At 37.8% G+C, this 17929-nt stretch overlaps 1 protein-coding gene across 5 annotated transcripts in view; it reads left to right on the forward strand.

Moving 5' to 3' along the window:
* The first annotated feature begins 1582 nt into the window (after nucleotides 1–1582).
* grik1b (glutamate receptor, ionotropic, kainate 1b) overlaps nucleotides 1583–17929 on the forward strand; it is a 46630-nt gene continuing 30283 nt past the window's right edge. For 3 of the 5 annotated variants that reach the window (XM_079609918.1, XM_079609921.1, XM_079609919.1), the window contains exon 1: nucleotides 1583–2375. In XM_079609918.1, the coding sequence (XP_079466044.1) occupies nucleotides 2210–2375 (166 nt within the window). In that variant the 5' untranslated portion in view covers nucleotides 1583–2209. The remainder of the gene's footprint in view (nucleotides 2376–17929) is intronic. The other 2 variants (XM_079609920.1, XM_079609922.1) reach the window with 1 other exon arrangement.

Here is a 17929-nt window from a genome sequence, read left to right on the forward strand (position 1 = left end):
CTATTTCAACCACTAGCTGTAAATATTACACACTGCACCTTTAAAGCCACAAACTATTGCTGTGTTCATGGCATGTCGTAATTACCGTAAATATAGCTCTGTATGCTTTCAAATTGCTCTTGCGGTACTTTGATACACCAATCGGTCTGCACAGCGCTGCTTCAAGTCAAACACACCTTAAATCTGCAGTGGTCAGGTGGTAGGCCTACAGCGGCCACATGGTACAAGTTTACGCGTTGTAATTACAAGTTCTAGAAGCACGTGAAGGCTTTTTACAGTTCAGAAGCGCTACAATAGTTACGACATGGGATCTTACATAACTGCTGCAGCACACGCTTACTTGCTTTGTTATTGTTATTGTAGGCTATGTGTAACACTAATTTTACAGATGTCATGAAGTCATCTTTTTTTGAGACTTTATGACGTTCTATTTAGAGTTTTTACCTTCATAGGACTCTGAATTATCTATGACAAACAATACTATCACTGCCAAATTAAAGTGGAGAGATGGTGGTTATGAGTTCTACGAGGGCGTGAACACTTTTCAAGTCTTAATCTCGTGATAACGGTAAATACATGGCGTGAACGCAACTTTAGATTAAACAGAACAGTATTGTGTGTTGGTGTATGCTATAGTTATCATTCTTGGTGTGATGGGACCTTTAGGCCTATTGATGTCCAAAACACAGAAATTGATTATTTGTGTGGGTTTTCTATTGCTTAATAAAATACATGTCCAGTTGATAAAATGAAGGACAATATTATGAATTTGGTGACATTTTTGAGACAATTTTTTTAACGATACTCCTTCTCTAGATGGGACATAGGCTGCATTTTTATAAAGAATAATGTTGCTTAATTTGGAAATGCATATCATGCTAAATGGTTAAAAAGTAAGTTTGCTCGTTTTCCGCTTCCGAATTTAGAGGCCCTGTCCCAAATGTACGAGTCCGCACTTTCGTGACGTAATGCCACATTGACTGTCTGTCGGGAAGAAGTCTGCTGCTTAGCTCGCTGATGGTCTGATGGACTTAACAGACACATGCAGCCTTTGTAAGTCCACAAGACCGAAAGTGCATGAAGTTTGCATTTTGCGAGCGACTCGTTCAAAAGAATCGGTTGAGTGAAGATTCAATGACTCAACCATGACACACAAAAGACGTTGGAAAAAAATATGAGAGAGGAGGAAAAATAATAAATCAATGCTTTTGCATTCTTTCCAAATGTTTTGCGTTCCCTCGCAAAATGTTTGCGTTTCCCCGAGAAACTTTGCGTTCGCATGCAAAATGTTTGCGTTTTCCCTGAGAAAAAATGTTTGCGCTCCCGTTTGCGAAACTTTGCGTTCGCTTGCAAAACAATGGTGTTCTTTGCGAGTGATTGCAAAGGTTTTCAGGGGAAAGCGAATATTTTGCGAACAAAGGCAAAGTTTCTCGGGGGAACGCAAAACATTTGCGAGAGAACGCAAAAGCGTTGCCAAATCATTTCCCCCTCCCATCTATTTTTTCTTCTTCATCATCATGTCCCTTTAGGGGCTCCATACACTACCAAAATTGCACTGCCATATTTTTATTTAGCAGAAATACTAAGAGTATTATGCTATTCGGAAATCAACCACTGATCAATCCGATCGAATCTTTTTTTAACTGAGTTTAAGATTTGAATCATTGGAATGAATCAAATCTCCACCACTAGCCTAGTTCACACACAACTTCTCACAGCTGCTTATCACTTCTGATCTGGTCGTTTTAGTTGAATTTTTATATAATGCGATTGATTTAAAATATAGATATATTATTAAAAGTGGGTTAACTGCTGTTGAATAAGGTGTCTTCCCCTTTGGCGAAATCACACAGCGAGTGACAGATAAACGGGTATTTAATCTGCTGGCAGATGTGCGTTTCCATCAGAGCGCCGGCACAAGATTTAATCATTTCCTCGGTGTACCAAAGAGCAAAGACGTTGTCGAGGTCGACCGCTGCCAGATTTGAAGTTAATCTTCACAACGGATCCATGTTTGCGGATCAGAGAGTCGCCAGTGCCCTCAATTGAGCTCGCGCGCACGGACTGGGAGTCGCGCGGTCCCTGTCAGAAACACCAGTATGTCCTGAAAGCACCGCGGGAAGGGATGACTTATTCTGGAAAGTGATGCCCAGTTAGCACCTATGGATGTGAGGATGGGTGATTCCCACCAGTACGAGTGAGTGGAAAGATGCTGCTCGGATGGAAATCATTCCTGTATGGATACACAGAGAAGAAGGATATGTATGAGTGTGTCTCCTGCAGGTGTCCCGCGCTGAAGGGGACAGGTGTGAGCTTCTTCCTGCTGTGTCTGATGGCAGAGGTCAGTCTCAGCGCGCAGCAGGTCTTGAGAATCGGTGAGTATCAAAGCCCTTCATTAATATATAACAGCTCTGTGTGGGATTAACATGTCTGGACTATGATGTTTCATGTTGGCCATTTCAGTGTCTCCAAACCTCTGGACACTTAAAGTGACTTTCTGATTGTCATTGCATTAGAACTTCTTTAGGTTTAAAATGTGCCTCATGCTTCTACGCGATAAAAGTAGTCCCCTATTTATCTCTATGAAAGTATTTTTTTTGACACTTAAAGGGATAGTTCACCCGAAAATGAAAATAATCCCATAATTTACTCACCCTCAAGCCATAGGTTTATATGATGTTATTCTTTCAGCCAAACACTTCTTTCAATCTTTGAAACTATATAATGGGAGTGAATAGTAGTTTTTGAAGCCCATAAAAGTGCCTCCATCCATCATAAAAGTAATCCATACGACTCCATTGGTTAATAAAGACCTTCTGAAGCGAAGCGGTGTGTTTTTGTGAGAAAAATATCCATATTTATAACTTTATAAACTAATCACTGGCTTCCGGTAACAGTCATACGAGTCCAGCGGTGACCTCTGACCCGACGCAACTTAACTTTTGGTCATCACATGTGATTGCATATGATTTTTCTTATTAGAAAATTATTTTTAACAATCCTGAGGTGATTAATGTCAATAATGGAAAATTAAATTGCGTAAGAGGTAGAATGTCGTTGACACATTTTTTGGGGGATAGTAAAACTAAATCTGTCTATTTTAAATCTAATCAGAATATGTAAAATCTTATGATCACACACACAATTTTGTTTTTGTTTTTTTTTCTATAATTTTCTAGTAGCCCAATTTGAACTATATAGATGACAGAATATCACCCATAAATTCTCAACCTGAGTCAATAATTTGTGTACCTCTTTAAATTGGGCATGCATGAGGTGATGCTTCCAGCTGCAGTATTTTCATTGGACTTTCCAGTTCATTCTATCTAATCTAATCCTATTGTTTTATGAGAGAGAGAGAGAGAAAGAGAGAGAGAGAGAGAGAGAGAGAGAGATATGGACCGATATATGCTAATGCAGGTTAATCTACTATCTAACAGCTTATGATCTGTTGTTGCGTTTATTGACCAGTATCCCTGATGTTTCTGATTTAATGCAGTCCAGTGTATGAATGTTGTAAGTTTGGTAATGCATAATTAATATGAAGCTCAACTCTGACCCTCGAAATCCACTTTCCTGAGTTTAGCTCCAACCCTTGTGAAACACACCTGAGCAAGCAAACCAAGACCTGTGTTCGAAACCGCCTCCTGTTCCCTCATTCCCTGTTCCCTACATCACTCCACTAATATAGTGCACTTGAGGGAGTGAATGACACTGACGGCGGCTGCTTTTGTGCTTGCAGTTTAATGATCGTTTGAAATGAAGCAAACGGGCAGCTCCAGTAGTAATGAAAAGATGTATCTTGAACTCTGTCATGGAAACTGGCATGCACAAATCTTAATTAAATTCATCTTAATCAATTTAATAATCAATTAAAAAGCAATGTATGATACATCGGACCAGCAGTTTGAAAAACTAAATGGACGATGGATTCGTATGCCGGCTCCATCTTCTGGCGGGACGTGGGAATTAAATCGGCACGACCCTTACAGTGCATTATGGGTATCCACTATGGTTTCGGCACCACTACTCTCAGATAATTCCCCATTAAAGGGTAAAGGGGGTGATTTCGGACATGGCCGAGGTCTTCAGGATCAGAAAGCTACACACAGGTGATTTGGGGCAAAACTCGCAGGACGGTTGACCTCCGAGTTGTAAAGATTGTGTGATGTTGTTGTTCACAACATAGTGTGGTTGTTAACTAGTTAAATAACAATTGAGATTTATGGACTGGTATACCAGAGGTGGCTGGTTATGTTTCTTTGGAGAACTTTAATAATGTTCTTTGTGCGTTTAATCCGCCGTTATAATTTCTGCTGGTCTTGAGGTCGAATCTAATCTTTTTTCTCTGCAAACGTTTAATCTGCTCCATATGGTTAGTGTTTCAATTAGTCCTCTCAGCTTTTGGGTTAGACACCCATGCAGTCGCTGGGTAATACTGGGAAACCGTCCCTGTTAAGCATGTTAAACACGCCGGGCTAATCTGCTTTCTGCTCAGAGACCCTCAGTGTGACCCTGCCAGCGCACCGCCAGCATGATGAGCAGCGACACATGCTTCATTGAGGAATATATTACGAGATGATCACTACATTTATTCACATTTACACTTATGCATTTAGCAAATGCTTTTCTCCAAAGCGACTTTACAAAAGAGGATGTGAAAAGTTGGATTTTATTACTTTAGAATGTTTAACATTTTATTTAAACCGTTTTAGAATCTAGAAAAGTAAGGATTTATGTCCAGGTCACATGTCACACCAAAATAAAATAAAAAATTCCCCTATGAATAATTCTCATTCATTTTAAATAATAATAATATTTGTAAAACAGTTGGATAATTGCTGCAAAACAGCATTCATAATAATTCTTTCTTTTTTAATATATTTTTTAATATTGTAATTATTCTATATTAAAATATTTGAATATAAGTACATAAATAATTTTTTATATATATACATTATATATATGGGGGGATGGGGGGTTAAATTTGCTAAATTGTCATGAAAATAAATAAGGCTCTATTTCCTCTCTGCAAAATAGGTACTTATTTATTTTATTTTATTTTTATGTGAAATATGACCGTGTTTTTGTCAGGACATTTTTGTGATATTCAGTGTATTTTGGAAAGCACACTCTAAAAAATGCTGGGTTGTTTCAACCCAATTTTGGGTAAAATATATGGACAAACCCAAACGTTGGGTTAAAAATGTAATTTAAAAATTTAGCCCCACGGGTGGGTTTGTCCATATTTTACCCAAAATTGGGTTGAAACAACCCAGCATTTTTTAGGGTGCATCACTGTAATGTTTATGAATTAGATGCTGTTATTTCATTCAAAAGAATCGTTTAGCTGCATCAGATTAGAGTTTAATTTCTCTGTTTACTCTGTGTTTTTAATCACAACAAGCTTCAAGCATCTTATTGGCCAGTTCTAGAGATCAGATACCCAGAACAGAGACATCTCAGTCTCACACACACACACACACACACACACACACAGACACACAGTGATGTGGGATTGTGGGATGTTGAATGAATGGAGGGAACAACTGCATCTTTGTCCTCCGCTCCTTTAGCTGTTGGCTCACATCACAGTGAAGACTCAACACACACGTCCACAACTCTCACAGTCTCACACTGCACACTGGCACAGTCTCAGGATTATATGACACAGATTTCAGGAAGATCAAGATGGCTTTCACCAAAAATCACAGTTTTTCTTCAAAGCCTACATTACTGGTCAAACGTTTGGAATAAATAAGATGTGTTTTTTTATGTTTGAAAAGAAGTCTCTTCTGTTCACCAACTTTGCATTTCTTTAATCAAAAATACAGTAAAAACTGTAATACTGCGAAATATTATTACAATTTAAAAATAACTGTTTTCCATGTGAATATATTGTAAAATGTAATTTATTCCTGCGATCAAAGCTGAATTTGCAGCATCATTCCTCCAGGCTTCAGTGTCACATGATCCTTCAGAAATCAGTATAATAGGCCTATGCTGATTTATAGTAGGAATAAATTACATTTTAAATAAAAAACTGTTTCACAACATCACTGTTCACTGTATTAATGCAGACTTGGTGAGCATAAGAGACTTCTTTCAAAAACATAAAAAAATATCTTAATTACTCGAATCTTTTGACCAGTAGTGTATATGTGAGGTTTTGAAGTATAGGTGGCGCTAGTGGGTTTGAAGGACTGATATTGCCATCAGGAATGTTCAGATTGTAGAGGCCATAGATATACATAATAAAGGCTAGATGTCTCGTCCGCGCTGCTGGCCAATGGAGGTCGACGTCCGCACACGGCGGCCATCTTGTCACGGTCAGCTCACTCGTAACATTGTGTTTTAATGGTGCATGTACTTTTTAAATAACCATAACTTGCTCAATTTTCTACCGATTTTCAAACGGGGTGGTTTGTTAGGCTATAAACGTCAGAGATGTATTTATGACACTGCATACTTATGAATAATTATAATATTATATATTTCAACATGTTCAAGCATCCAGAATTATAGCCACGTTAATAACGTTTGTAAGAAACCAAACCGTTTCTAAATCCGTCAAGATTTCAGCGAGATGTGTAGATCACTCGCCTTACTTCAGGTACCACAGAGCCCGCCAGAAAGCTTGCATGTGACAAGATGGCCGCCGGTGATGACGTTAGAGACTCCGCCGTAAGACATCTAGCCTTTATTGTGTATATAGAGGCGGCCTTTGCAATTCGGAGGCCCGTTTTAAAGAAACATTCAGAGAAACAATGTTATCTCATATTTCGCTCTTTATAGTCTATTTATAAAAGCACTCTATCTCTTCAACCGCAACTGTTCTTACATTCACAACTAAAAACAAAAACAGCGTTCAATCTTCGTCCTTTAGCTAAAATGAAATAATACTAAACCCGCCAGTAGGTGGCGGCAAATCACTGCCTTAATGATTATTGAATTATTGAATCATTGAATCATTCAGTCAAATGATTCAATTAAAAATGGATGATTCAGAGACAACGTGACTGAGCGATTCGTCGAGTCACGCGTTAGAACGATTTTTTCAAAAACGTGCGGATTCATTCAGTAACAAAACTGAAACTGTGTTGCTCGGAGACAATGCCTTTAGGCCATTGGTTCCCAACAGGGGGGTCACGGCCCACAAGGGGGCCTCAGCGAGCTCTGTGGGGGGGGGGTCGCGTCATATTTTAAAAAGTTTTGAGCAATGAGCATTAAATAGAAGTCCTTAACTTTTTTCTGTTCAAAATGTACAAAATTTATATAATGTGCGAGTTCATCATGAATCCATTTTCCAATCCGTGTTTTTGTCTTACACTATGGTACTCCTATAGTGTTTACATTGGGACTATTTTACACTGGTTCGGGTGCGCAGTAGCCCAGGACCTGCGTGACTCCTCATAGACATACACAGAGAGAAGTAGATCCGGCTACAATGTTCTTCCGAAAGACGCATTATTCTGTTAATAAACGCAAGTTTATTATCGCTCGCTATAGCGCCAAAAGCGCCAAAAATAAAGCCTCACACTGATAAAGCCTCACAAATAACATGCAAGTATTGAGCTCCCAGACAACAGTCATTTAGTAATAGCCTATATTCTTTCTTTTTTACCTTCACACCAGTGTGAATATTTTTGTTATTGTATTTCAAATAGGGCCAATTTATAGGCTACTCCTAGGCTCACGTTTTTAAATTACAAAGGGCCTACTGATGTTTTGTTATTGTATTTTCAATATTATAGGCTATTATTTGTGCATAACATATCTGGTTATAAACATACCGTTTGTTTTAAAACAACATATTTTGTCATCCTTGCTGCAAGCTTACAAGAGCGATAATATCATTAAATGTAAAGGGGGGCCCTAAAATATTTTCTTGGGAAAAAGGGGGTCTCAGACAAAAAAAGTTTGGGAACCACTGCTTTAGGCTACTGTCTGGAACTATTTTCTTTGGCAAAATTGTGTCTAAAATGTAAGTCAGCTAATAGCCTAGGCATATGTTTTGCCTTATTGTTTATTGAATTGTTGTTTAAAATCATTATCATATTTCCAAACGTGCTGATATTCGGGAACACAGCACTTTTGCTCGTGTGATATTGCTAATAAAAATAAGAACTTATACGGAGACTTAGTTTTGCACTATATCTTGGTTTTTGGAAGCATTTTTATTAATAATATTGGTGTCATTTTTGCCCCATTGCCGTGTTAATTTATTTGAAGATGCAGTTGTAGCTATTATTTTATATACAATTTATGATTTGTAAAATGCAGCTTTAAGTAGAATTTGTGCATTTGTTTCATATTTTAATGGAGTTTCAGTCCATAAGTGAAATACATCTTTATTTCGATAGTCAACAGTCTCAAAGACACTCCAAGGTTGTCCGTGTGACACGCAAACATTACAAACCCCGAGCCTGAAATCAATTAATTCCGATTTATTCCACTTCACGGCGGATTGTGCAATTTGTCAAAGTCACGCTTTTGATTGATGCCTTCATTTGATTAGCATCTCATTACCCCAAACCCCTGCGATGATGTCAGAGCTGAAGACATGTCTGCCAATGAGATATACTGTAGAAGCCGGTTGAAATCTGAATGAACTTCATGCATGATGATGATGATGTGTTTAAGGTTCATCAAGTGTTTCTGAAACTGTGCCCAGTTTGTTCCCAGATTCTAAGATGCATGTTTGTTTAATTGGTCTGTGATTGGCTGAGCTATACATGTGAAACTCGAAAAATTTGAATATGGTGCAGAAGTTCATTTATTTCAGTAATTCAACTTAAAAGGTGAAACTAATATATTATATAGACTCATTACATGCAAAGTGAGATATTTCAAGCATTTATTTCTTATAATTTTGATGATTATGGCTTACAGCTTATGAAAACCTTTTCACAATATTCTAATTTTGAATTTGGGGTTTTCATAAGCCATAATCATCAAAATTATAACAAATAAAGGCTTGAAATATCTCACTTTGCATGTAATGAGTCTATATATTTTATGAGTTTCGCCTTTTAAGTTGAATTACTGAAATAAATGAACTTTTGCACCATATTCGAATTTTTCGAGTTTCACCTGTATAGCTCAGCCAATCATATCATTTCTCTCCGCTTGAAGGTCCAACCCATTGTGTGTTACTGTAAATTTCTGAAGGTTAGACATGTTTTGAACTGTGTTTTGAATGATAAACACTATATTCAGGTTCTGATGCATCCGCTCTCTGAATCGGAGAACAGCAAAATTCAATAGAAACCACTATAATCCGAACATCCTTTCTAAAGCAGGTCAGCACAGTGGAACGCTTCTCTAATGAAAAGCAATCCTCATTTGTGCTGCTACATCTCCTCTGGAAGTCACACGAAGGTGAGGATGTTAGAGGATTCGGGCATGTTCAGTGTTTCTTGCTTGACTGCTCAGCTTTTCATTTTCGACACCGCTGTAATTCGCTTATAATGCTCTGCTGCTTTTGAGGTGATATTTGCCCTGTACGCAAATGTCAGATTAGGGGTTTGAATAGTATTCTTAAGATGACCTCCATCTTGTATTTGTAAATAAGTAAGTTCTGCACATGAACAGGAGAGTTTGAGAAAGAAAAGTCTTGTTTTATTGGACGTGAAAATGAAAAATAAACTGGAAGTGAAAGTTAAAAGTTATAAAACATATTATTAATAAAATATAAAAATAAAAATTCAAGCAAGCCTAGCCCAGGTGAGAAGGGCTGCAAAATATATCGAAATATCGCAAATGTATATATCGCGATATGCATATCGCAACAGTTTGCAATAACTGGGGTCATGAACAAAAGATAAAGTTTTGTAACTTTAATAAGTATCAGGATATTTAATTCATACAGTGAAAACTAAGCAATGTTTTATTTTTACATTTTATGATTCTGTATATTTTATTAAATAAAACTAAAGTAGGATAACCTGAAGCCCTGAGGTTTACACTGATGTTATAATAACACTTCTTACGCTATACAGTAAAACACTGATGTTCACTTTCACAAGTTATAAGGATGTTTTATTGTCATAAAAAGAATGTGAAACACATGTAGGTTATATCATTTTAAAGATATTTTAAAGATAATTTAAGTTTATTATACACACTTTAAGCATTATCGTATCGCATATCGAATATCACATTATTTAATGAGTTATCGCATATCGCATTTTTCTTCAATATTGCATAGCCCTAAGTAGCGCATCACATTAGTTTCCAGAACACAATATTGTAATATCGCACACCTTTTAAAAGTAACTTTCCTCAACACTGCATATAAGATTGTAAACTGGGAAGCATGCAATTTTACTGGAATTATTAAAAAGTATTACAAATTTAAATATATATTATTATAAAAAAATTATATATTTTTTAAAACATTTTTAATTTAATTTATTTAGCAAACCCTGAGTGATTACAAAAGTGTTTCAGTTTTACATATAATTTTGCAGTGGTCAACAAACTGCAAGCATGCAATGTATGTGTAAAGTATTAAAGTAAATGTATTTAGTTACTATACTGTACTGAGTGGCAAAGATATTAGCAACTTTTACTCTCTACTTGACTACATTTTTGAATAAGTAAGTTTCTCTTCCTGTCTCCTGAGCAGTGTTGTGGGTAACGCGTTATAAAGTAACGCGTTAGAGTACTCTAATTACCTTTTTCGTGAAATGTGTAACTTAACGCGTTAGTTTTGTGCGTTAAGTAATCAGTAACTTCGTTATTTTTTTAAAAAAGTAATCCGTTATTTTAAGGAAAGGAAAATCCCGAATAAAATTTCCCCAGGATCAAGACAGTGTTTCTGCGCTTCAATACCCCACCACCCTCCAGCGAACCCGTGGAGAGGCTTTTCAGCCTCGGGAGTCTCGTTTACATGCGCTTCATTAAGGCACACGCGCGCGGTCTCTTGCTCTCTCTCTCCCGCTCTGCCATGCACGCGCTGCGCGGTTTGGACATAGACAGTATATAAACGGGTTTGGAGCACAGTCTCTGTCTCGCGGGCGCGCTCGCTCTAGATTCCGGAGATTTTAACTAATTCGCGGGCATCAGTGAGCCGCTATCAATATGCGGGAGACTCCCGGAACTTCCGATAGACTTGGGATGTCTGCATTTCTATACTGAATTAATATTGGCATTATAATTATTGATTTTTTTATTGAAATAATAGCCCATCCGCGCATCTCTACTACCAGGGCTGGGAAGGTGTGAATTTTGATTAATATGTTCTGTGATAATAAATAAATAAAACGCTATGTGGAATAGCCTATGACTGTCTTTCCTGTTATTGTTATCCTGCAGTGTTAATTTAGTCGGATGACTGACGTTATTCATTGCCAGGAGTCACGACTTCTAGGTGCATTTAAAGGGGGCCGTGTCTGTCAATCAAGCTGCAGCATGTGTGAGGCGCTGCAAACGGCTTTTAATTTTTGGTAACGCATGAGTACTCTAACGCGTTACTTTTATGAATAGATAACGCAGTAACGTAACTGATTACTTTTAATTGATGGTAACGTTGTAACCTAATTAACTACTTTCCAAAGTAACTATACCCAACACTGCTCCTGAGAGACCTTCATCTGATGGATATTCGAAGGCAACATAGATGTATCCTTCGCTGCCTTTGATATCCCACAATCCTGTGCGTTCCATTCTGTGACAGATGAGCTAAAAATAAAGATGGCGTCTGAAAGTTGCGTCTGGTCATCAGTTTGTGTGTAAATGTACATTTTTGATCAACATTTTCCACTTATGGTGTAATTTCTAGCGAGAAATTACTATTGTAGTCATTACTATTAAATACTACTTTTCACCAAAGCTCGCTCTATTTAGCTGTTGATCATTAAACTGTTACGCTGCCTCAGAAGTCTGTCAGAAATGCGCAGATGCTGCCTGCAAAGTCATTGCCTGATAGGGCAGCGAGGCAACAAGTCACTTGCTGGCAAATTTTTTTCTTTTTTTTTTCTCCTCTGTTTTTCCTCTCTTCTATAGGTCTATTGTCTTGATTTTCTCTTTATACCGACTGACCAGGTGTTTTCAATTTGATTAATTAACTGTTGTTAAAAACAAACCTGAGATGTTGTTGGTTACACACCCTGACGAAGGCATGTAGCCGCAACGCGTAGGTGGATCTGTCACCATTTTTAATGTTTTGAGCCATTCATTAAATAAAGGCCTTTTAACTTTTTTTCCACATATTTCGAGTGCCTTGGAGTTCCTAATTTAACCAATTACAGTTTGTTTCGTTGTTTCGAAATGTCTCCACAACAACAGACCGGCTTGCAACAAGTCTCCACTAAGTGTCCCAAACAAAACTCCCAAAAATAAATGCTCATTGTCACTCATGTAAACACAACAGTTTTTCTTCCGCAATCACACATCTGCGCTTTGTCAACGTCTGCGCTTGATTTAGTTCCTGTTTTCGGTAGAAGTCCAAAGTAGTCGATTGTCGTGTTCACGCGCATAGGTTTAGTTACCTATGATCACGCGCGTGCACTCGACAATCGACTACTTTGGACTTCGACCGAAAACAGGATGTAAATACAGGTATTTGCGCTGGCTGATATAACATCATTTTTATTCATATCTTTCACATCTACTGCAGTCAGATTCACTCGTGTTCACTCTGAAGGAATCACTCAACATGGCTGGGCACTTGTAATGACACATCAAGGATGTTAAGACTAAGAACTGGTTAAGTTTAAAACTTGCCCCATTGAAGTCAATAGGGTGCAAATTTTAAAAAGAGGATAACACGGTGTAGGCAACACTGATTTTTGTCGTTGTTCTCTGTATTGACAGCACTCCAAATTTACTAAAAAATTAGCTCAATGTTAAAATTGACCGGAGTTCTCCTTTAAGCCTACATTAAGTACGATTAAAATACTTGAAACTTGTAATGGTGTCATTTTCGCTGTAAGGTGTCTGTACTTTTACTCAAGTATGGTTTCAGGTTTCTTTACAGGTTATCTGCTGGGAAACGTATAATGCAACCATTGTTAAGTATTACCAGATATAAACAATGAACAGGAGAGTTTAAAGGGGTGGTTGAATATGATTTCACTTTTCTAACTTTAGTTAGTGTGTAATGTTGCTGTTTGAGCAAAAACAACATCTGCAAAGTTACAACGCTCAAAGTTCAAAGCAAAGGGAGATATTTGCTTTTAAAGAAATCGCTTTTTAAGGACTACAACAAACGGCTGATAGGGACTACACAACATTCCTCCCGGGTTAGTGACATCACCAACCCTAAAATTTACATTAACCCCGCCCCCGGGACACGATTTATAGATTATCATGACAGAATATGCTAATCAATGACTAGAAGATAACTACACATAAGCTTCATCAATTAACCATTCAGAAATGTCCTGTTGCTTCTACATGTGGTCACTTCTTCTTGAGTCTCTCCATCTTTCTGACTTTGAACAATTTTCAGTGCATGTGTGTGTGAGGTAAAAGGACACGAGCTCTTGAAGCTCCGCCCTCTGTGCTGGGAACAGCAGCTCATTTGCATTTAAAGGGACACACATAAAAACGGTGTGTTTTTGCTCACCCTCAAAAAGTGACGATTTTAACATGATATAAAAAAATATCTGTGGGGTATTTTGAGCTAAAACTTCACACACACACTCTGGGGACATCAGAGACTTATTTTACATCTGGATGACTCCAGGTTGTTTGTCAGGTGTTCGTTGGGATCAGTGGGTTTTCCCTGATTATTCCGAGCTCATGAAGCTCATGTCGACAGCGGCTCCACGCTGGTACAGCAAATCATGCAGGTTTACATGCAGCGTCTTGTGGAAACTGGTCGCTTTAAGGTACTTTGCGGATTTGCTGTTCATGAGGTAGTTCATCTCAAAATGGTGCGTGCTGTGTGTTTACAGACGTGGATTAGCGTGTGCACAAGGTGACTTTGAATTTGTAGAGCGCTTCCGCAGAATAAACAAGCCTGTAACGGTTGGATTTCTTTCTTAACTCCTGATGCAAGAGCTGTTGTGATAGTAAATGTGCATTGAGTTGGATTTTGCCTTTTTTATTTGAAAGATAAAAGAGCGTCAGCTTTAAGAGGATCTCATGGTTTCAGACTAGTTTGTACTGTAAAGTATTATTGCTATTTTCAAATAGGCCTATCATGTAGCCTACAGTATTTCCAAGCTCAGCAAAACCCATTGTGTTTGTTGGCCCGTGTGAGGCATTCCTGCCCTGTGAACCTTGACGGTGCATTAGTTTCTGAAGATATTGGCTTTACACACAGCTCTGTGAAAACCAGGTGCCTTAACCAGTAACCCGGCAACAAGCAGATCAGGACCCGTCGTGGTTGACTTCCTCGCTTCCTGAGAGAGAAACTGCTCCTATTTAAAGGGTTAGTTCATCCAAAAAGGAAAATTCTGTCATTAATTACTCACCGCCATGCTGTTCCAAATCTGTAAGACTTTTGTTCATCTTCTGAACACAAATAAATATATTTTTGATTAAATCTGAGAGATTTCTGTCCGTCCATCGACAGCTACACAACTGACACTTTGATGCTTTTAAAAGTTCATAAAGAGATCGTAAAACTGAAGAGTTTCGATCGCTTTATACTGAATGATGAACATATAAAAGTCTTCCTAAGATGAACAAATGGTTCATTCGCGTGTTTGTTCGCTGATATTTAAATGTTTAAATGTCAATAAAAGCCTAAATTAAATCTGTTCATCATATAAAGCGATTGTGTCTCTTCGGAAAATTTGGACAAAACCGCTCAATTCATGATTTATGATATTTTTTTCTCTTTATGAACTTTTTGAAGTGTCGAAGTGGATGCGTAGCTGTCAATGGAGGAACAGAAAGCTCAGATTTCATCAAAAATATCTTTATTCCCAGGAAATGAACGAAAGTCTTGCATGTTTGGAACGACATGAGTGTGAGTAAATCAGGACAGAATTTTTGGGTGAACTAACCACCGTTTAATGAAATAAATAATGAATGTTGTAGTTGCAGAGCTGCTCTACATTAATATTCTACCATAATCTGGTTGAAGAATGAATAAGAGAGTGTGTGATTGCTGTCATGTATTTTCCTTTGATTAAGGGCTCAAAGAGGTGTTTATGCTTTTCTAACCCTATACCAAATATCTTAAGTGTACATATATGACCCTGGACCACAAAACCAGTAACAAGGGCACTTTTTTTTTAATTGAGTGAAAAAATTAGCTGAGTAAATAACCTTTCCATTGATGTTAGGATAGGACAATATTTTTCAGAGATACAACTTGAAAATGTGAAAATCTGGAATCTGAGGGTGCAAAAAAATCAAAACTTTGAGAAAATCGAATTAAGTTTTCCATTTATGTTCGCGATTGTGCCGCATTCACTCACAAAAATTCTTATTTTTATATATTTATGGTAGGAAATGTACAAAATATGGAACATGATCTTTACCATTTTGTGCCGGATGCTGCGCGCCGAAACATTATATCTACCGCCGGTTACTGCGTTGCGCAACTCTGAACCTCCTGCCGGCTGCTGCGTAGCGCAGCATTTTGTATTCGTCATACTTTTAATGACACGTGCAGCATATAATGCACTGTCATAGGTTCAAATACACACGAGGTGGGTCTTGTTGAGTTTTCAAAGACCACGTGACCACCCAAATGTACTGTGGTTCGCTGAAAATCACGTCAATCAATCAGACATACACGCGCATTTGTTTTGGATTTTTGAAGACGCGAGTGCGAAAATGGCAACGACAGAAGAGGATTTTGACAGCGAGGGCAGTGACATTGACTTGGAAGATAGTGAGGAGTTTGGAAGATAGTGAGGAGTTTAGTGAGAAGTTTTGCACCTTCCTCTGCACCGCGAGTGCTTCATGTACCAAATGTACCACGTCGTTCGTCACAAATGATTTGATCTGACTCTTGTCTGTCTCTCTCTCTCTGTGTGCGTGTGCGTGTGTGCGCGTGTGTGTGCGTGTATGTATGTGTGCGTGCGTGCGTGTGTGTGTGCGTGCGCGTCTATCTGTGCGAGGATAATGCTGATAAAGCCAAAGAGGAGAGATTTGAGCCATGGAGCTCAGAGACTGATACTCTTCCCAGTTCCTCCTCAGGACTTTCCCCACCTCTCTCTGATAACAAGATGCCTTGTTCAGTGTGTTGGCATGTTTAAAATGTTATTTGTTATATTTTATATAATTGATTTATATATTAATATATATTTTTTTCTTCCCCATATGATTTTGAGAATTTTTTGAAAAATGTGTTGTTATGTTAGTGCTAAGGGAGCATGTTTTAATCAAACCTGTGATTCTTACCTTCAAAATGTATTTTATTTCATGTTTCTAAGTGCTACAGAGGCTTAGATATTCAGGTTTTGGTAGACGTTGACAATTCGTAGTATTTTTTCAGAAAACCCTCAGGAGATAAGGACATTTATCCTAGAATAACATAGGTTTTTATAGGCGTTTTTAGCAGGCGTTTTAGGAGTAAATGGGTTAATATCCTAATGATTTTTGGCATAAAAGAAAAATCGATCATTTTGACCCGTACAATATATTGTTGGCTATTGCCACAAATATACCCGTGTGACTCGTGACTGGTTTTGTGATCCAACATGAGCTAAATATCTGTCATGCACTCTATGGTTCTTCTGTCCAAAAACCTCTTGATCTTCCTAAATGAAAAAGAACATCATAAGGATTATTAGGAGCATTATTTGGAACACCAGATAGATAGATAGATAGATAGATAGATAGATAGATAGATAGATAGAACATGTTGATATAAAGATATTTAGCTGTCTGTTTTTTTACACAATGCATTCTTTGCTAAATAAATAATGTAATTAGTTCATGCAGCATATCATAAGATAAAGCATCATTAAATCAAACATGGCAGCTGAACAGTGGCACGATGAAGCTGTAAATACAATTGAAATGAATTTGAGCAGTTCCACTGGAATAATTTGAACATCTGAAGCTTTAGTACATATTTGATTTCCATGCCCTTTTCACACGCGCCTGTAAGTGGTTCTGCTCGAACAGCCACAGTGAAATGTCATTACCTTGAGCTTACCGATGAGAAAGTCTGTATTTTTATCCCTCCTGTGAGAATGAAATATTCCCCACGGAAGAGAGCAGCTCCTGCGTGGTGTGGTTTGCTCACCGTAATTAACCCCGGTGTTTATCGGGCTGGATGTGAGCGTGTTTCTCCCACACAAGGGTCTCTCGGTGGAAGGAAAAGGTCTTTCACAATCAGAGCCCAGAGGGGAGGCCTTGCCCTCTCGGTCTTTACCTCTCTTCTCTTATAACATCAATCACGCTCTCCTAAAAACCCAGCTGAAGTTGTTTTTCGAGCCGATCGCTGGCGTCTGAGGGATGATTGCTCCAGAGTTGTCATCTTTCAAACAGGCGACTGAAAAAACAATGTGCTGAATTGATGTGGTTCGTGGGGAACAAGAAAGGTTAACTAAACTTTTAGTTCTTTTTACTCATCGTAACTCAATAAAATGACTAGAAGCCCATTTTGTCCCATAGTTAACAGGTGTTTCCACCCTCTGGTCATGTTTTATGTCACTAGGGCACCGAATGTTTATATATATATATGTGTGTGTGTATATATGAAAACTTTTGATGCAAAAGCCTCTAAGTGGTAGGGCTGTAAACGATTAATCGCGATTAATCGAATCCAAAATAAAAGTTTGTTTACATAATATATGTGTGTGTATTGTGTATAATTATTTTGTATATATAAATACACACACATGCATGTATATATTTGAGAAATATTTGCATTTATATACTGCATATATATTTTTATATGATTTATATTATATATAAATAACACATTTTTCTTAAATATATACATGCATGTGTGTGTATTTATATATACACAGCCCTACTAGGTGGCATCTGAAATTCTCTCCTAAAATGA

This window comes from Phoxinus phoxinus (assembly GCF_949152265.1).
Source record: "Phoxinus phoxinus genome assembly, chromosome: 4".
Lineage (NCBI taxonomy): Eukaryota > Metazoa > Chordata > Actinopteri > Cypriniformes > Leuciscidae > Phoxinus > Phoxinus phoxinus.